Genomic DNA, 19,250 nt, shown 5'->3' with positions numbered 1-19,250 from the left:
GGCTTCTCCTTATATACAGGAAGCAGACCACATCCCAAAGTCAGCTAGTCAGCTGCTTGTGGTAGATCCCACCATGGAGTTGATTGCCAGTCTTATCATGGGGAATAACTACCACCAGCTTCCCAGCCACTCAACCAGGCCCAGCCAAGTTGACACACAAGCATAACTACCACAATTCCACCCCTTATCAACTTGGCATCTGTACAGATCTCCTCCACTGGGTGGCTCCAGTCCCCTAGTTCCTCTAAGTGGCGACCTCACCCCCTTGGCCTGGCAGGCCTGGTTCCTCTCCCTCTTGGGCATGGCAGCCCTGCCTCCTCACTCTTGGGCAGTGTCTATGGCTCCATCCCACTGGCTCACATGAGTGAGCAGCCCCACACTCCAGAACCAAGTTGGTGAAGGCCTGGCTCTTTGAAACCTAGGGAGCTGTGGTCGTTCCACCCCTAAAGGCCGTGGTCCTACCCTTTCAGGCTGAGGCAGCTCTGTTTCCATTTCCTTGGTCTCTGTTTCTGCTGATTAATGCCCGAGGGCAACCCACTCTACCAGGAATCTTCTTGCCCCAAAGGACATTTAGCTTTCTTGCTCCGTGATCCGGCCAACCTGCTACTCCATTTCAAGCCAGTCTCTTCTACCAATTAATGCCTGAAGGCAACCCATTCCACCAGGAAGCCGCCTAACCAAAGGTGTCAAGCTTTCTCCTCCATGGGCTGGTAAGGCTGTCGTTGTCTTATGCCGGTTCCCTTGGCTCTGCTCCTGCCGTCTCTCATGCTGGTCTCCGGGCTCTGTTCCTGCCATCTCTCATGCCGGTCTCTTGCTCTGCTCCTGCAGTCTGTCCTGCCATATGCTGGGATCTCTCTGCCAGGGTCTCGGGTCAAGGATGCACTCTACTCCTGTTTCCACATTTTAGGTTATCTGTCAGAGCAGGACCCCCCTCTCTCGGTACCATATTCTGTTCTGGTTACCTAGTACCACTCTGACAAGAATATACCACAAATGGGATGGCTTGAACAAACAGGAGTTTATTCTTACAATTTGGAGGCTTTAAGTCCAAGTTGAAAGTGCCAGGCTCTAGGGGCTGAGTCCAAGCCCCTCAACCTTGGGGTCCAGCTCTGACTCCTGCTCCCGGCCTACTGGAGCTAGAGGCATTTCTTCACTCAGACAGCTGCTGGCTGCTGAGGCTGAGAAGCCCCAAGGTTAACAAGTAAAAAGGCACAGTCCTGATGTTACCAAACCACATGGGAGGCCATTAACTTAAGTCCATTTTAAGTCCCAAGGTCGGCAGAGCATGGCAGACTGCTGAGCAACGACATGGCTACATGCAGCGTCCAAGCATGCCATAGGCTAGAGACCATTCCCAAGGCTTCTCCTTATATACAGGAAGCAGACCACATCCCAAAGGCAGCTTACTCACCTGCTTGTGGTAGATCCCACCATGGAGTTGATTGCCAGTCTCATCATGTGGAATAACTACCACCAGCTGCCCAGCCACTCACCCAGGCCCAGCCAAGTTGACACACAAACAAAACTACCACATCTTCCAACAAATCTTTGACAGTTTTCTGTGTGGTTTTATTTGTCTCTTCCTGTTCTGGAATTCCGATGACATGTGGGTTGTTCCTTTTGATGGTATCCCACATGAACTTTAGGCCTTCTTCATTTTGTTTTGATCTTTTTTCTGATTGATCCCTTTCCAAAGAAGTATTGAGGTATTTGCCTTCAGTCTTACTAATTTTGTCTTCCGTTGATTGAATTCTACTCCTTTGCCCATTCAATATCATCTATTTCTGAAAATTTAGTATTAATCTTCTGGATTTCTGTGTGTAGATTTTATATCATTTCTAATTTTTCATTTATTTTGTCTTTTTCTTGTATTGTCTTTCAAAATTATTGTAGGTTTTCTCTGTGTTTTCCTTAACTTTGTCAGTGTTTTCCTTGATCTGCCTCTCAATTCGCTGCAGATACCTAAACATAATTCTTTTAAATTCTTTTATCAAGGAGTTCCAGTGCTGCATCTTCCTCGGGGATGTGTTTTGGGTCTGTATCCTGGTCCCTTGTTTCTCCTGCTTTATCTTGCTTCTTTGTGTGGACTGTGATGTTCTGTTGTCTCCAAGACATTATGATGTTTCTGTGTTTATATTTAATTGGTGATTGTATGTTGGAGTGACTTGCCCACGATATTTGTTTTCTTTGTATGTTTTATACGTAAGCAGGGTTCTGTGCTGTGCTCCTCTATTCAGTAGTTGACAGCATTTGTACACTCACCACCTGTCTCCTTTCCTATTGTCAGCCTCTCATTTGTCCCTGCTGACCTTGGCAAACAAACTATTCTTAGGTCCCTGGAATCCAAATGAAAGTGCTATCACTTTAAAATCCAAAATGGCTGCACCCTTGGTCACTTTAAATACCCAAAATGGCCACTGCTTGTAAACATTCAAAATGGCTGCGCCCTCGGTCACTTTAAACATCCAAAATAGCCACCGCTTGTAAACATTCAAAATGGCTGCACCCTCGGTCACTTTAAATATCCAAAATGGCTGCGCCCTTCGGACAGCAGAAAGTCAAAACCTTAGGTTGTCTCCTGTCTTGCTGTTTCTCTTCCTAGTCATAGGCCACCAGCACAGTCGTTCCTGCAGCCCTTGGTGACCAGGGCTGATCTTTAGGTCAATTCTTGGGTCCCAACACCACTTGGAAATATTCAGGCTGTTGGTCCCATCAGAGTAGCTGACAGTCCACAGCTCCTACCGTCTCTGTACTCATTGTTTTCGTTCAGGTTTTTCCACTAGTTGGTGCCTAATCCACTTCTGTATGGTTCCTTTCAAAGCTCAGGGCTCCAGGATTATCTTCTGTATCTCTGTCAATTGGTTCCTCTTTTCTTTGTTGAAGAGGGTCTGTGTTGCTTGTCTGCCTATTCCTCCATCTTACCAGAAGTCCTCTCTCTCCTGTATTCATTTCTTACATTCTCAGTTGACAGTTTTGTTTTATTTTTTTACTGAAAAAATAAAAATAGTAGGTCAAGAATCCTTTCATTTTCTCACCCTAAATCATAGTAGTCTCTTGAGTTACTGTCCTTTATGGTGAGTGATGTGACCCTTTCCTATCAAAGACCAGCTTCTATATTTGTGAAGAGGATCTAGTCTTCTGTTGCTCACCTAGGGACTCATTCATGAACTTATCCTTCCATTGTGCCTTATTAATTTCTTTTTCTACTGATCATTCTTATTATAGAATAAATATGCTCTAATATCGCCAAATTTGGAAGGAAGATTGGGCAATCTATTTCCGTAGAGATACTGCCTTAGAAACCCAAGTAGGAGTCAGCTATGAGTTGAATCAACTTGATGGCAGCGAGTTTGGTTTTTGGTTTTAGTATCACCCAATTAGTTTTTTTTTCCCTTTTAACTTCAAATACCCCTCCAGTTTATTATCCCATTTCTTTTCCATCATTACAAAATTTCCTAAAACACTAATCTCGATGCTTGTTCCATTTTCTCACTTTTCATTCATCTCTTAACTGTCTTTGTTGTTTTTTCCTTCCAGTTCACCAAAACTGCTCTTGCGTGTTGCTAAATCTCATGTTCATCCTTTACCTCACCTTACATGACCACTCCATAATATTTAACATTTAACACAATTGGCCTTTCACTTTCTTCTGTGTGAAATATTTTCTTCTCACAGCTTCTATAACATGACACTCTTCTGGTTGTTTCTTCTTACCTCATCTCAATTGTGTTTCCTTCTTACTGTTTTTGCTGGTTGCTTCTGTGTCCAAGGGCATGGTTCTGACACTTTCATTTCTCTCTTTTTTTTCCCATAGGTGAATTTAAATGTCTGTATGCCACAGCTGCCCACATTTGTATTTTTAGTTTTGACCTATCCCCTGAATTCCAAAATAGTAAGTCCAGTTGCCAATTTGACATCTCCACTTGATGTCTTCCGTGAACCTTCAACTTACCATATCCCAAATTGAACCTTCTCCCCATCTGCCTATTACTCAGTACACAGCATCACCATTGGTTGGGTTGCTTAAGCCAAAAATATAGGAGGTTTCCCTGATTTATCTCCCACATCCATTTAATCAGCAAGCCCTGTCTTCTCTAAAATATAATCTTTATCTCTTCACTTTTGCCCATTTTTACTATCATTACCCTGAGCTTTTAGGCTAAGTACTTTGTGTGCTTTAACTTTATAGGTCTTTCTCCAACATCACAGCCCTAGCAACCTTAAAAGATATGAATTAGGTCATTTTACTCACCTCCCCAAAACCTTTGCACTTAAAACTAAATCTAAATTCTGCTGAGGCTTTACAGAGCCCCAAAGGATTTGGCCCTTGTCTCTCTCATCCCCTTGATCCCTACAGTCTGGTTACACTTGTTATACCTACAATATGTCAAGATTGTCTTTGCTCTGTCCCCAGATCTTTGTGTGGTTGGCTCCTTATCATTCAGACATTGGTCTTATATTTAAGACCTTAGAGAAGCCTTCTGTAACACTAAAAAATAAATAGCTTCCCAGTCACTATTGCTCTGTTTTATTTTCTTCTTGGCACATACCACTACATACTTCCTTGTTTACTATATATTTCTCTCCATTGGAGTATAAGTTGCCTTTCATGTTCTTTCCTGTATTCCTAGAACTTGGAACAATGCCTGGCGCATAGTAGGTGCTTAGTAAATATTTTGCTGAATGAATGAACATTCACGAAGATAAATTAGAACTACCAAAAATGGAACCAGCTGCTTCAGGAAGTGGTAGATTTCCATCTTTGGAAGTGCTCAGGGAGAGACTGAAGGATATTTGTGGGGGAGCTTTTTGAAAAGTCATTCTTTGCTTTTTTTGTACCCCAGCACATCTGAGGGATATGACACACCCCTATCAGTAACACAGACTGTGGAAGGTTTGTAATTCTCCCCCTGGGGGTGGCTTTATCAACATCTGTAAGTATCGAGGATACTTAGGTTGTAAAGCTTCCCAGGTGATTCATGCACACTCCCCCAGTGTGCCCTCCCCCACCCCCTTTTACACATTTTATGCATCAAACGGGTATTGGTATTTATGACCTCCGAAGTTCTTTGTGTCTGTGGGATTCTGATTTAGAATGTTGTCATTGAATTAAATTTAGATTACTGTGATCATGATAATGATAACACATCATTTCATTACTTTATCCATCTTCATTGTGGAGTTTTTGTATCATGAAGAATATACCTTCATCTTTCCTGAAACATTTCTGCCCTCTGTTCCCTCCACCCTAATAACTAGGGTGTTTATAGTTTGGTATTTATTTCTCCATATCTTTACTGGATTCCAACTACAATGACAGAATAATGGTATATAAACCAAACAACCAAACCCACTGCCGCAGAGTCCTGTCCGACTCATAGCGATCCCTTCTTGGGTTTCCGAGGCAGTATATGTAACAACAACACAACAACAACATCACTACGGGGAATCTTCCCCAGCCTGCCTCCCGAGGAGTGGCTGGTGGGTTTGAACCGCCACCCTTTTGGTTAGCAAATGCCTTAGGCACTACGCTACTAGAGCTCTAATGATATGTATGTCTTTTTTTTTTAAGTTTTTAAATTGTTACAGTGTTCCCTCCCACCCCTGGTAACCAACAAAAAAAGTTTCCATCTATAATGATATATATATTTAGAAACAAGTATGGGATGGATTTTTTTTCCCCCATTTAATGTATATTGGGTAACTTTCTTGCCAGTGTATAGAGATGTACTTCATTATTTTTTTAATAACTGCATGGGATTTCATTGTATATCTGTAGTGAAACTTATTTAACTAATCCCCTTAATAACATTTGGACTGAAGTTAGATTTTTTTTTTCAACTTTTTACACATATTGTTAAAATATCTTTTTTTTTTTTTAAATTTTATTTTGATTTGGGTGAAGATTTACAGAGTAAATTCACTTTTCATACAGCAGTTCACATAATATACTTTGTCTCATGTCATTGACCAAAATTTACAATGCAACAGCTCCCCTCCCACTTCCTCCCCATAGTTAACTCTTCCCAGTGTCCATCCCTCCATACTCTTCTGCGCCCTGAGCTATCTCCCTGTGTATAAGCAGCCCTTCCTTCTCCCATGATTGTTCTCTCCAGGGCGTGTGTCTACTTGAGGTAAATGTTTATTTCACATGCCTGTACTTTGTGTGGCTGGAAACCACAGGTGTGGCTTCAATTTCAGACCTGCAGGGCAGCTAGGGGCCATAGTCTCAGTGGTTCCACCAGGCTCTATTGGACCAGCAAACCTGGTCCCCACCTTCTTTTTTTTTTTTGCCTCCAAATGATTTTGAGTTTTGTTCCACATTGTTCTCCCTCTCTATGCAGGATCTCCTACATCCCTTCCAAGTGGATGACAGTGGTAGCCGGGCACCATCTAGTTCTTCTGGTCTCATAGTTTATTGTTAAAATATCTTTGTTCTGCAATATAACATTCCTTAATCAAAAGGTAAAAACATTTTAAATGTTAATAGATGTTGCCATTTGCTCTCCCAAACACATATACCAGTCTATGCTTACTACAGCAGGATTTTAATAGGTTGAGCCATATTAAGTAATTCACTGCACTGCACTTCAGTTGATGTCCTTTGTGTTTTGAAGGGTCTGGGTACCTAAAAAGATTGGCAGTGCTTCCACCATGTTTACATGTTCAAGCATAGTGAAAACTGTTGCCATGGTGACAGGCTCTGATGAACTAGTCTGGTAGTTTTCTGACCTTTGGGTTAGATCTCAGTTCACAGCCTTTTCTTGGTTAGTGATGGGGGATGGATGCTAGCCTGAAGCAAATTTGGGCTTTCTTAAATAGAGTAATAATTTATCACAGGCATAAAAATATTTTGAAAAAATGTACTCCCGAAACTTCCTTTTCATGTCATGTGGGACTGTTGAGAATTTTATCAGGTTGGAATCTTTAAACGTTTAAAATGTGGAAAAGGAGGTCTCTGTCAAGAGTTCTATAGCTGAAGTCTCTTGCCCTTTTTGAACTAAATAAGCAGCTGCTAGAACTTTGAGATAAAAACAACTTGTCTGCAACTATGAGGTCCTCATGGATGAGCATGTTATATTTATAATCTCTGCTATCCATTATTATGCATGTATTCTGTTAGAATATAATTCACATTTTTATAACTTTCTGTCATTCAGCTTACCTCCTTTGTTACAGCCTCAACTACATCTCCATCTAGTTAAACTTTGAAACTTAAATCAGGAGATAAGAGAGTTGTGAAGGTTTTGTGGTTATAGATTTTTTCTTTGAGTTATCCTCAGGTTTTCACCCTGACTCTGAGCAATCATATTTTTTTCTTTAATTTTCCTTTAACAGACAGTTAAGAGCACAAGCTTAAGTGTACAACTTGATGAACTTTTAAATTCATCTAACCACCACCTAGCTCAAGCTCGAGAACATTACCAGCACTCCAGAAGCCTCTTGTGTTGCTCCCTCCAGTCACCATCCCCCACCCAATGAAAAATAAAGCTGCTGTCCTGAATTCTATTACCATATATTGATTTCGCCTGGCTTTAAACTTTACATAAACAGAATCATACAGAATGTACTTTTTCATGTCTGGATTGTGTTGCTCAGCATTATTTTTGAAATTTATCAGTGTTGTATGTTGCATGTTGTTGTTCTTGTTACGTGCTGTTGAGTCAGACCTGACTCATAGTGACCCCTCCGTGGGTTTCCTAGGCAGTATCACTATAGAAGTAGATTGCGCCATCTTCCTTCCGAGGAGTGGCTGCTGGGTTTGAACCACTAGCCTCCTGGTTAGCAGTCAAGTGCCTTAGGCACTATGGCTGTATAATATTCTCTTGTATATGTATCCATTTGTTATAGATTGAATTTTGTCCAGCCCCAAATATGTGTTATAAATCCTAAAGCCTATACCTGTGGTGGGAGCTCTGGCAGCATAGTGCCCCAGGCATTTGACTGCTAACCAGAAAGCTGGAGGTTCAAACCCACCAGCCGTGCCTTGGAAGGAAGGTTGGGTAATCTACTTCGGTAGTGATACTGCCTTGGAAACCCAAGGAAGGGTCTCTGTGAATCGGATCTGACTCAACGGCAGTGTGTTTGGTTTGGCTTTTTTTATACCTGTGATTATAATCTAGTTTGGAAATTGGTCTTCTGTGTTTTGTTGATGAGGCAGTAGTAGTAGAGAGTGTGTTTTAAATCAATCTCCTTTGACATATAAAATAGCAGATTAAGTGAGGATTAAGCAGTCAGACATGGGGAAAGATAGATGTGAAGCCAAATGATTTCCAAGGAATCGAAGCTGAAAAAAGACGCGGGCTTTCCCCAGAGCTGACAGAAAGAAAGCCTTCCCTAAGAGCCTGTGCCCTGGATTCAGACTTCTAGCCTTCTTTTGTGAGAAAATAAATTTCTGTTTGTTAAAGTCATTCACTTGTGGTATTTCTACTGTAGTAGTACTAGATATCTAAGGCCCCATTTTACTGTTGATAGATATTTAGACTGTTTCTGGTTTTTAGGGGTATCATGAGTAGAACTGCTGTGAACATCCCTTCACAAATCCTTTGCTGCACGTACACATTCATTTCTGTTAGGTATATACCAAAGAGTAGACTTGTTAGGTCATAGGGTATGTTGGCGTTTATAAACGTACATACTTATTTTATAATTCTAGATGATCATTTTTATATTTTGCTTCATTTATAGTTTGTCTGAGAATACAGATCAACCCACAGAACAAAGCGGATTTCCAAGGCATCTCCCCGGAGCGAGCCTTTGCTGATTTTCTCTTTGCCAGCACCATCTTGCACCTTGTTGTGATGAACTTCGTTGGCTAAGACTTCTATTTGGCCAATTGAGGAGTAGGAGACAAGAAGAATGTAAGTGATGATCATGGCCCTTGTCCTATAATGTTGATTTTAGAAAGAGAAATTGGTTGGGGCTGATTTTGAACATGGTTGGCAAAGTTCTCATATTGCTAAGATGTTGGCAGAATTTTCCAGTGGGCAGCAGAGCCTGCATTAATATCATGATTCATCAGTGTGGCTACTGTTAGTTATTCCTTTCTCTTCTCACTTCTCTACAAATTACTAAGATAACAGAAAATTATGTTTGCCTGTAGCTAATAAATTAATTTTTACATCAGTAACTCCATGAAAACAACTCAGAAGAGATCTTGGATGAAAAATAAATAGTAAGTTTTTCCTTTAGATTTGCTTTATAATATTTCCTGATTTTGAACTCATATGACTTTAAATGCCATTGCTCTCTTAGTATCCAGCATAGAGCTAGATAGCAGGATGCTACCTGCTAGGCATCTAGTATATGTTGAATGAATGACCATGGACATTGCTAACATGTCTCCTCAGTAGAAATAATTTGGGAAATTGGATTTAACATGAGAGAAGTCTTTAAAATATGGGGGGGGGGGAAGCCATTTGTTATAGTATTTATCAAGCTTTTCCCTCTTTTTAGCAGTAGAGTTTTTTTTCCCAAAACAAAATCTTACATAGAATTTCAGTGTATAAAGCAGATAGCACTGGAGCTGATGTTTTGACTGACAAGTTGTCAAGCGTCCCTGCTTGGCTTCCCCTTCATGTGTGTTACACCCTCTTCTCCATCTGCCTCACTCTCAACCCCAAGGAACCTGTGAGGAAATTTCATAGACTCCTGAGGTTCTAAGATGTAAATTGATGTTTTCCAAACTCTTTATTAACTCTCTTAATTTACATGTGAGAAAACAGGCCCAGAAATATGCAGTGGCCTTCCTTGGCCCCCCTCACTAAGCAGCTGTAGAGTAGTGCCTTAGTCTAGGGCTGTTGTTGGCCTAGTGTTTCTTCTAGTACTCTGCATAGCTTAGCAGTGGATGGATGCACTCTTTTCTTTGCCTTTGCATTTAGTCATGATGTGAGTGGATGGTAGAGAAAGAAGCACTTTAGGAAATGTCATTGTGTTCTGGAAACTAGGACTGGCTTCTTTTTGTACTACCAGAAAGGCTATCGTGTTTGTATTAATCAGCAGATAACCTTTACCACAAGGATGAGATCAGTCCATTTGTAAGGTACATAGAAAATGTGACAATGACTATACCTTAATTTCTACCATGAATTAATCAATTATTTATATGTCAGGTTGATTCTGGCTTATAGTGACTCTATTGGACAGAGTAGAACTGTTCCATAGGGTTTCCAAGGCTATAAATCTTCACAGGAGCAGATTGCCATATCTTTCTCCTGCAGAGTGGGTGGTGTCTTGAACTGCCATTGTTTTAGTTAGCAGCTGATTGCTTAACCTGGAATCCTTTCAATATTGATATTTCCTCAAAAAAACAGTTCTATTAGGTCAGGTAAAGGTTCATTTTTGGTAGTGATAAGTTGACAGAGATGGTTTATTTCAGTTAAAAAGTTTGAGAACAACTTCTTTATAATATTCTAATTCAATTTAACTCCTTGGAGACCTGATCAAAATTTTAGTCTGCTCGTCCATCCATTCCTTCCTTCCTTCCTTCTTTCCTCCCTTCCTTCCATTCATTCATCCATCCATCCATCCATCCATCTTTTGTACTTTTAAGTAGTTATTAATGGACCAGTCAGTGCTGATCACTGGGAATACAAAGAGAAGATGTGGCTCTGATCTTCAAGAAATGAACAATCTAGTAGGACAGATGTGTAAACATGTTGCTGTTGTTAGGTGCCGTTGAGTTGGCTCCAACTCACAGTGACCCTGTGTACAACAAAATGAAACACTGCCTGGTCCTGTGCCATCCTCATAATCTTTGCTCTGCTTGAGCCCATCATTGTAGCCACTCTGTCAATCTATACTCTTGAGGGTCTTCCCCTTTGTCGCTGACCCTCTACTAAGCATGATGTCCTTCTCCAGTGGTTCATCCTTTCTCACATCATCACCAAAGTACAAGAGACGAAGTCTGGCCATACTTGCTTCTAAGGAGGATTCTAGCTGAACTTCCTCCAAGACAGATATGTTCAGTATTCTTCGCCAACACCATCAATCAAAGGTATCAGCTCTTCTTTAGTCTTCCTTATTCATTGTCCAGCTTTCACATGCATATGAGGTGATTGAAAATATCATGGCTTGGGTTAGGTGCACCTTAGTCTTCAAAGCAACATCTTTGTCTCTTAACACTTAAAGAGGTCTTTTGCAGCAGATTTGTCCAGTGCAGTATGACATCTGATTTCTTGACTGCTGCTTCCATGGGTATTGATTGTGGATCCAAGTAAAATGAAATCCCTGACAACTTCAATCCTTTCTCCATTCATTGTGATGTTGCTTATTGGTCCAGTTGTGAGGATTTTTGTTTTCTTTATGTTGAGGTGTAATCCATATTGAAGACTGCAGCCTTTGATCCTTACCAGTAAGTACTTCAAGCCATCTTCACTTTCAGCAGGCAAGGTTGTGTCATCTGCATATTTCTGTTAATGAGCTGTTAATGAGCTTTTCCTTCAATCCTGATGCTGCATTCTTCTTCACATAGTATGGCTTCTTGGATTATTTACTCAGCATAGGTGACCCTTCTCATATTTAAAATACCAGTGACATAGCCTCCAGCCTCATAGCAACATACACCACCACAGTACGACAAACTGACAGACAAGTAGCAGATGTATAAACATAAAAGTGAAAATACAGCATAGTTAGAGCCACACTAAAGATCTGTACAAAGTGCTATGGGAGTCCAGGGGAAAAAGTGGTTTTACCATCTGGTGCTGAGTCACAGAGCTAGCAGACAAGGTATCTGACTAGTAGAAATTCTTAATGCAGCTAGGAAACCAACCTGCTGACATTGACCTTCTCTTCATACCCTTGCAAATACGAGTAACTCTTGGGCTCTGATAGTAACCCTGCTGGAAAGGTCATAAGTTTTCTTACTGCCTTACTCTAGATTTCTGAACTTAACCTTTTTTCCCAGATGAGTCATGGTGTATGCTTAGGAGGAGGACAGAATAAACATTTCAAGGATATTTTCTAGGTTCAGGAAGATACCAAATCATGGGAAATTATTTCCTAGGGCTGCCTTGATTGGAGGAAGAATCTGCTGCAGAGAGCTTTGTATTTCAAAATTATGACATAAACAGAGACAAAATAGCAGGCTCAGCAGAAACTGCATACCGCAGACCATATTAACAGCCTAGGGCCACCTGTTCAGCTGGGAATTATGGGCTCAATGTATAGCAAAATCTTCCAATCCCAGATTGCAGTGTTAAATCATTCTGTAGAGAGTGTATGTTCATAGAAAAATCCTTCTCTCCAGGGGATTGCCAGAGGGTTTTTCACAGAGATCCTTCACTTGACATACACGATACTGTTCTCTCAATTTTTAAATATAAATTTATTTGCCCTTTTTATGTGCTTCTAACTCAGCTATATATGCAGTGGGCCAAAACACTTAAAATTATTTCCAAGTGAGTTCTCAATATTTATACCAACTCAGAAGGTGGAACAAAGCAGATTGAACATTATCCATACTTGCCAAGTAAATTGAGAGTTGGGTATAAAAAGAATAAACATCTTTAGTGTTCTGATTTTGCCTAAGTTGTGGTAACATTTAAAACCAGCAGCTACATTGAAAAAATCAGAACAAAAGAAAGTGACATTGAGTTAAAAAAAAAAAAAAAGGACAACTAAATATATTGGAGGGGAAGCAGAGAAATTTACAAGTATTGAGTGCTTACCACATGCCAAGCTTTAAATGCTTCTCATTTGGTATCTCATTTATAACCTCCTGAGGGTAGGTTTGCTATTCCCATTGTACAGATGAAGATCTGAGCTTCAGGGAGTCTTGCCAGAAATCTGAAAACCAGTAAGTTTGATAATCCAGTCTGACTTCAGAAACAAATTTTTTGTATCCTATTTTTGCTCTGGGTAGTTCATTATATAAAACCAAAAACCAAACCCATTGCCATTGATTTGATTCTGACTCATAGCAAAGAACCCTATAGGACAGATTATAAACTGCCCTGTAGAGTTTCCAAGGCTGTAAACCTTTACAGGAACAGACTGCCACTTCTTTCTCCTGTGGAGAGCTGGTGGTGGGTTCAAACCGTAACTGTTCACTTAGCAGCTGAGCACTTAACCACTGTGCCACCAGAGCTCCTCTGTTCATTATGTAGTATTTTTCAATTGCAGAAACGTATTTACAAAGATACCATAGGTATCTTATAATGTCCTCTCCCTTATTGCTCTCTTTTCTTTGCTTTATTATGACAGTTTGAAAAATACAGAGAATAGTATATCCATGTATCCACCACTTGGAATGAATAGATTGTGAATATATTAAACATTACATATTCTGCTGAAGCTGCCTTTGAATCTCTCTCCAGTCCATTTCCTTCCCTCTCCTGTAAGATTTGAACTTCATGGAAATTTTGTTGCTAGAACTAATGTAAAACCTCTGTTAGTACCACTTTTTCCACACTGGAGGCTTTGGTCTCTTGAAAATAGGTCTGAAGATGGCAGTTTGAGAAACTGGTAAAGTTAACTAACTATTCAATCACTTGACAGTACTAGTTATTGGCTATCCAGGTGATCAAGAATATGTTCATAATATTTTTAATAGGTATCCTAAAAAATGAAAATTCAAAAGGACAAAATGCTCCTAGTGAACTTCTGAGCCCCATGAATTTTTTCACATATTAAATGATGGTCAGTGTTTGGCACTTGTTAGGTGTTGTGGAATCGGCTCTGACTCATAGTGACCCTTCGTACAACAGAACGAAATATTGCCCAGTCCTGCGCCATCCTCACAATCTTTGCTGTACTTGAGCCCGTTGTTGTCACTATGTCAATCCATCCCTTTGAGGGTCTCCCCTTTTTTTGCTGACCTTATACTTTACCAAGCATGAGATCCTTCTCCAGGGACTGGTCCCCTCTGACAGCACGACCAAAGTACATGAGATGAAGTCTGGCCGTTCTTGTTTCTAAGGAGCTTTCCAGGTGTACTTACTTCAAGGGATTTCTTGTTTTTCTGCCAGTCCATACTATTTTCAGTATCCTTTGCCAACACAATTCAGATGCATCAGTTCTTCCTCAGTCTTCCTTATCCATTGTCCAGCTTTTGCATGTACTTAGTTGACAGTAAATCTTTTTTTGCATGATAGAGAAGCTCAATAGATTTTAATGTTTAAAAATTTATGTATTTTGTGTAATTATTTCTTGTGTCTTTCTGTGTTTCTTTATGAAATTCTTTAGGGGGAGGAGTCAGCCTATCAGATACCCCGGAAGCCCTGGTGGTGTTGTGGTGCAAGTATTGGGTTGCTAACCAAAAGGTCGGTGGTTTGAACCCACCAACCCCTTTGTGGAAGAAAGATGAGGCAGTCTGCTTCCGTGAAGATTTACAGCCTTGGAAACCCTGTGTGGGGCAGTTCAACTGTGGCATACAGGGTTGCTCTGAGTTGGAATTAACTCGTTGGCAGTGGGTTTGGTGTGGTTTATCAGGTATTCTGAAGGTATATGAGGAAAAGAGGATATATCTACATTGGGTCAAAGTTTGGGAAGCAGAGTTCCTGGTAACTTGAGGTCTGGAGTAGAGGGAGAGGTGAAAATGGCATAAAGGGACAAGTCTAGGCTTGGTAGTGTGCTCAGCCCCAGGGAGACTGCTTGGCATATGCTTGTGTTGAAACCTTGTTAGTGTTGCTTTGTTTTCATAATGGAGGCCATTCTCCCACAGGTCTTTAAAAATTCATAGTGTTTAATCCTGGCAGGAGCAAGGGGGCTACAGGGCTGGGCAGAGAGGCTGCACTGTTTATAAATAGGCCATTGCTGTTAGCTTTTCAAATTCATCAGTAAGGTGTAGTAATCTAGAAAATTACTTCTGGAAAGGAATCTGAATATTATTCCTTAGGATCTACTGCCACCTATTGGATGGTACATTTTATACTGAGAGAATGTACTGTGAAGCTTTAGAGAAGTTGAATTTTGCAGAAGAAACCTCAGGTATCTCTGATACAACCTGTTTACTTTCCAGTCACTGGAGGGCAGCAGAGGTCCAAGTGGACTTAACTGCTGAGTGAGGGGGTTGCTTTACATTTTGTCCAGAAGTGGGCACTGTCAAGTTAGGAACAAAAGGGGCCCAAAGGTTTTGTTAATCGGGGAAGACCATGTGCATGTAGATGGCAGATTTTCCTTTGATTTACCTTTTTATCAATTCAAGAGTTTCCTTTTTGGTTTGTTCTAGCCCTCATTTTGCTCTCTACAGTGACCTCCCACAGGCAACAATCTTTTTTTTTTTTAACTATTTAGTTTTTATTTTCTCTTCGACATTTCTTTGTTATATTAACTAGGTCCAGATACCAAATAAGTTCTAAAAACTTGGCAGGAGGTCTTTTGGGCTCGGCATAGCGTAACTTTTTCTCAACTCATTTTTCCCTGGTTGGAGGGTGAGATTAATTCGTTAAACTTTGGATCTGCTTATTCTTTTTTCTAAAACATACTAATTGACTGAACCCTATTTTGTATTTGGTCCATTTAGGCTACCAAAAAATAAAAAAAGAAAGAATATCAAATGGATTTGTGTATATGAATTTCATTGTTCCCCTAACTCCCTGTCTTATTTTTTCTATCTTTCTAACTTGGATGACACTTACTCCAAGTCATCCCTGACCCCCAGCTTGCACAACACCCTCTTCTCTGTCCCCACTGTCTACTATGCATTCTTCTACCATTGTACATACCACCATGTTAGGAAACTCTTCATTCATTTTACGGTCTCTCCTAGTGGACTCTTAAGCTCTCTAAAGGTAGAGACTTTAGGTTTAGCACAGGGCTAACAGTTATGGTGCGTGTTTGTTGAATGGGTGTATGAATGAATAAATCATACTCAACTGCAAGAACAATAGCTATATCATTAGATGCTTGATAAATGGAGCTGTCAGTTACTTGGAAGCTGAGACAGGTGGAAGGTACTGTGTAAGATAGAAGCCAAGGATGAGATTAATACAAGAGGCTTTTGGATGGAGAAGAACACAAGAAGAGATGTCAGAAGACCTACATTATAGACCCTGCTCTGTTGTTAACTAGTTGACTAGATAAATTTTTCTGTGAGCTTCAGTTTCCCTATTTGCACAGTGAGGATTAGCTTGGATGTTCATCAAAGTCCCTTGCAACTGATGAAGCCTCTGATTAATATAATAACCGATATAATACCTAATGGTTTCCATTGTGCTTGAAGAGGATTGTGCTATTAGTGTAGATTCTCAGTTTGGCTTTGCTTTATTTTTTCCCAATTTTGCTTTTGATCCATAGTTCCCTATTTCCATCATCTAGTTACAGGAGGTAGAAAGTTAAAAGTGTGAGCGTTTAGAACACAATGTACAGTATCTGTATAAGGTCTTTTATGATATTAAGCAACATTGGCAAATTACGATAATCAGATTACTGGGCTTGCAGGATTCACATATATCCCATATCTACTTTTATAATGCATTAACTCATGTAATCTTCAGGACCTACCTTGTAATGTAGCTAGACAAATAGTAGTATTCCCATTTTACACATGGGGTAATTAATCCTTGGTGGAATTTGAATTGACTGGTCCAGGCCTCTGGAGGGGTAGTGCCTAAGACATTTGACTGCTAACCAGAAGGCTGGTGGTTCAAACTCACCAGCCACTCCTCAGAAGGCAGGTCGGGCAATCTACTTCCGTAAAGATACAGCCTCAGAAACACAAGGAGGGGTTGCTGTGAGTCGGATCCAACTCCACGGCAATGCGTTTGGTTTGGTTTTGGTCCAGGCCCTGCAACTAATAAGGGGCTGATTGGGAACATGAATTTAGGCATTTTAATGTCAGACTTTTAATAGTCTTTCTTCTGTATCATGTTCATGGGCTTTTGGAAGATGTATGTGTATATCTTGTTAGAAGATTTTCATTACAGATAATAAACTTCTCTTTTTTAATGGGAAAATTAGAAGAGGTTGATATTGAAAGGAGGAAGACAGGTTACCTAAAATATTTTTGGTAAGTCATTTGTCCCTAGTATGTACAGGGAAATAAAGGTGAGGGACCTAACCTTATCTGGGGAAGGTGACTCTAGACTGATACTGACTAGCAGCACTTTCTGCAGTGTGGAGATGTTACAGATCTGCACAGCAGCCACTAGCCACATGTGGTTATCGATCATTTGAGATGTGGCTAATGTGCCTGAGAAACTGAATTTTTTATTTTATTCAAACCAACTTGACGACAGTGAGTTTGGTTTTTGGTTTGAAGTTTAAATAGTTACACCTGCCTCTTGGCTGCCATATTGGACAACACAGCTCTGGACAGATGTGTCAGATCCTCAGGTTACAATTTCCTCATCTATAAAACCAGAGGATTAGATCAGCTGATCTCGAAAGCTCTTTTCATTTTTAGAAACATATGATCTGTGCCTTCTAAAACTGTAGTGAATCAAATTGAGTTCTGAACCTAGAATTTCTGCAGAATGATCGTTGATTCGTATTTTCATTGTTTTCAGTTTTAATTGGGTGACTGGAAGCCAGGATGTGATGGATTTGAAGGACAATCACTATTTGAATTTATCTGCCCAGTGCTTGTGTCTGAATAGAGACAGTGCTTAGAAGAATACAGATTCTTAATAGAAATGACCCTGTCTGGCATTATCTTTTGGATCTACACAGAGAGTAATTAATTGTTAACAGTTCTTTGTGTTGTGCCTTGCTTTCTTTGAAGATGATTAGAATAGATTGATCAGATGCACTGTCTTTTCTGCAAGGGTGTAGAAATGATGCGGCGGGGGCATCTGACCACCTTTAATTTCACCAGGGGGCAGGAAAATCAAGATCAGGAGCCCAAGGCTGATTCCTATGAGGTGGAGGATAGACATACCTCCTTTCTCCAACCTTTTTACCAATTCTGACACTAGCTATCCATCTCTCATTCTTTGTTGGGTTTGATATTTCTTTGCAATGGCCATATAGAACTCACAAACCGTACTTACCATTATGGTATTTATTCGGGAAGTAGCAGGTTACAATTCAAGATTGGGAATGATTCAGGATAAATGAATAAATAGTTGCACCTGGCTCTTGGCTGTCATATTGGACAATACAATATGGCACACAGAGGGCAGTTCTACAGGCAGGCCTCTTCCTTGACCCTCTGGCCTTTTGGGCCGGCCCAGCCTGTGCCCTACTGGGACAAGTATTACAAAGCTCTTTAGCTCCACTGCTAAGTGCCCAGAGGGGTATCCCACTCTGTCAGTAAGCCTCACCCCAAAGGTGCCCAGCTTTCTCCCTCCATGGGCTAAGAAGCCCACTGCACTGTCTCCTGCCAGTCTCCTGGTTCTGCCGCCTCTATTGCCATTTCTCTGCTGCTGTTTCTTGCCATCTCTGGTTTTATGGCTCTCTTTCTCTGTCTCCTCAGTGTAGAAAGCTTTCAGTGCAAGGATCCCAGGTCCAAAAGATGTGCTCCACTCCTAACTCTTCTTTCTTGGTGATAATGAGCCTCTGGGATGGCTCATTTTAAGCCTAGCAGGATGGTAAAACTGACCATTCCCTTTGTTAAGGTTCCATATATCTTGTTTGCAAAGGCTCCACCCCAACACGGATGCCCATGCACCGTATTTGCATTATTAGCAATCCTGTTGGTGGACCACTGCACCTTATTTTCATAATCCCACCCAGTCGTTTGGTGGAATTTGCAAGATCATGATGAGAAAGACCATATAAAAGTGATCCATCCACACTACAATTAGGTGAAATAGACTGAAGAACCCATGCTAACTTTTCTTAGTAGGCATCTTCCATATTGCGTGTCTGTATGAGGGGAGGACATTTTCTTCTCAAAACTTTTATTCCCTGGTTATCAGTTGAAACCATTCTTCTGAGCTGTTGAATAATCCCAGTTTTATTGAACTAAAATTTCAAAGGTTCATAGAATACTTTCTGGTAAATATATTCTTACCTTGAAGGGAATAGATCTTTGTAAATAGGACTTTCTAGAAAGTACTATCAAAGAGACTTAAGAGTTATTTTTGCTTTCTAGATGGACTAACCTCAGTGTCTTAGATTTCAATGTTTTTATATCATAAAATCTTGAAACTTCACTTTTGTACTAAACTAACTTTTTTTTTTTTTTTTTTTAACTCTAAATATGTCAATGCTATTGCTGACTGAAATGGCTTCATACATTAGTCCTTCCTCACCTTGGCCATTAGGACTGATACTGTTTGGTTCATAGTCAAATGCAAAAAGTTTGCTTTAATACATGTGATGGAATGAATAGGTGTGTTTTAATAATAGGAACCCTGGTGGTG

The 19,250-nt window shown here is 40.4% G+C and overlaps 1 protein-coding gene across 1 annotated transcript in view; it reads left to right on the top strand.

Moving 5' to 3' along the window:
• DAD1 (defender against cell death 1) overlaps positions 1 to 8,819 on the top strand; it is a 20,459-nt gene extending 11,640 nt beyond the window's left edge. The window contains exon 2 of the mRNA XM_007951162.1: positions 8,689 to 8,819. Within this exon, the coding sequence (XP_007949353.1) occupies positions 8,689 to 8,819 (131 nt within the window). The remainder of the gene's footprint in view (positions 1 to 8,688) is intronic.
• Positions 8,820 to 19,250: the final 10,431 nt, after the last annotated feature.

The sequence above is a fragment of the Orycteropus afer genome, unplaced genomic scaffold (assembly GCF_000298275.1).
Source record: "Orycteropus afer afer isolate SDZICR_OR568_19922 unplaced genomic scaffold, OryAfe1.0 scaffold00292, whole genome shotgun sequence".
NCBI classification, from domain to species: domain Eukaryota; kingdom Metazoa; phylum Chordata; class Mammalia; order Tubulidentata; family Orycteropodidae; genus Orycteropus; species Orycteropus afer.
This window is presented reverse-complemented; position numbering and strand designations above follow the sequence as displayed.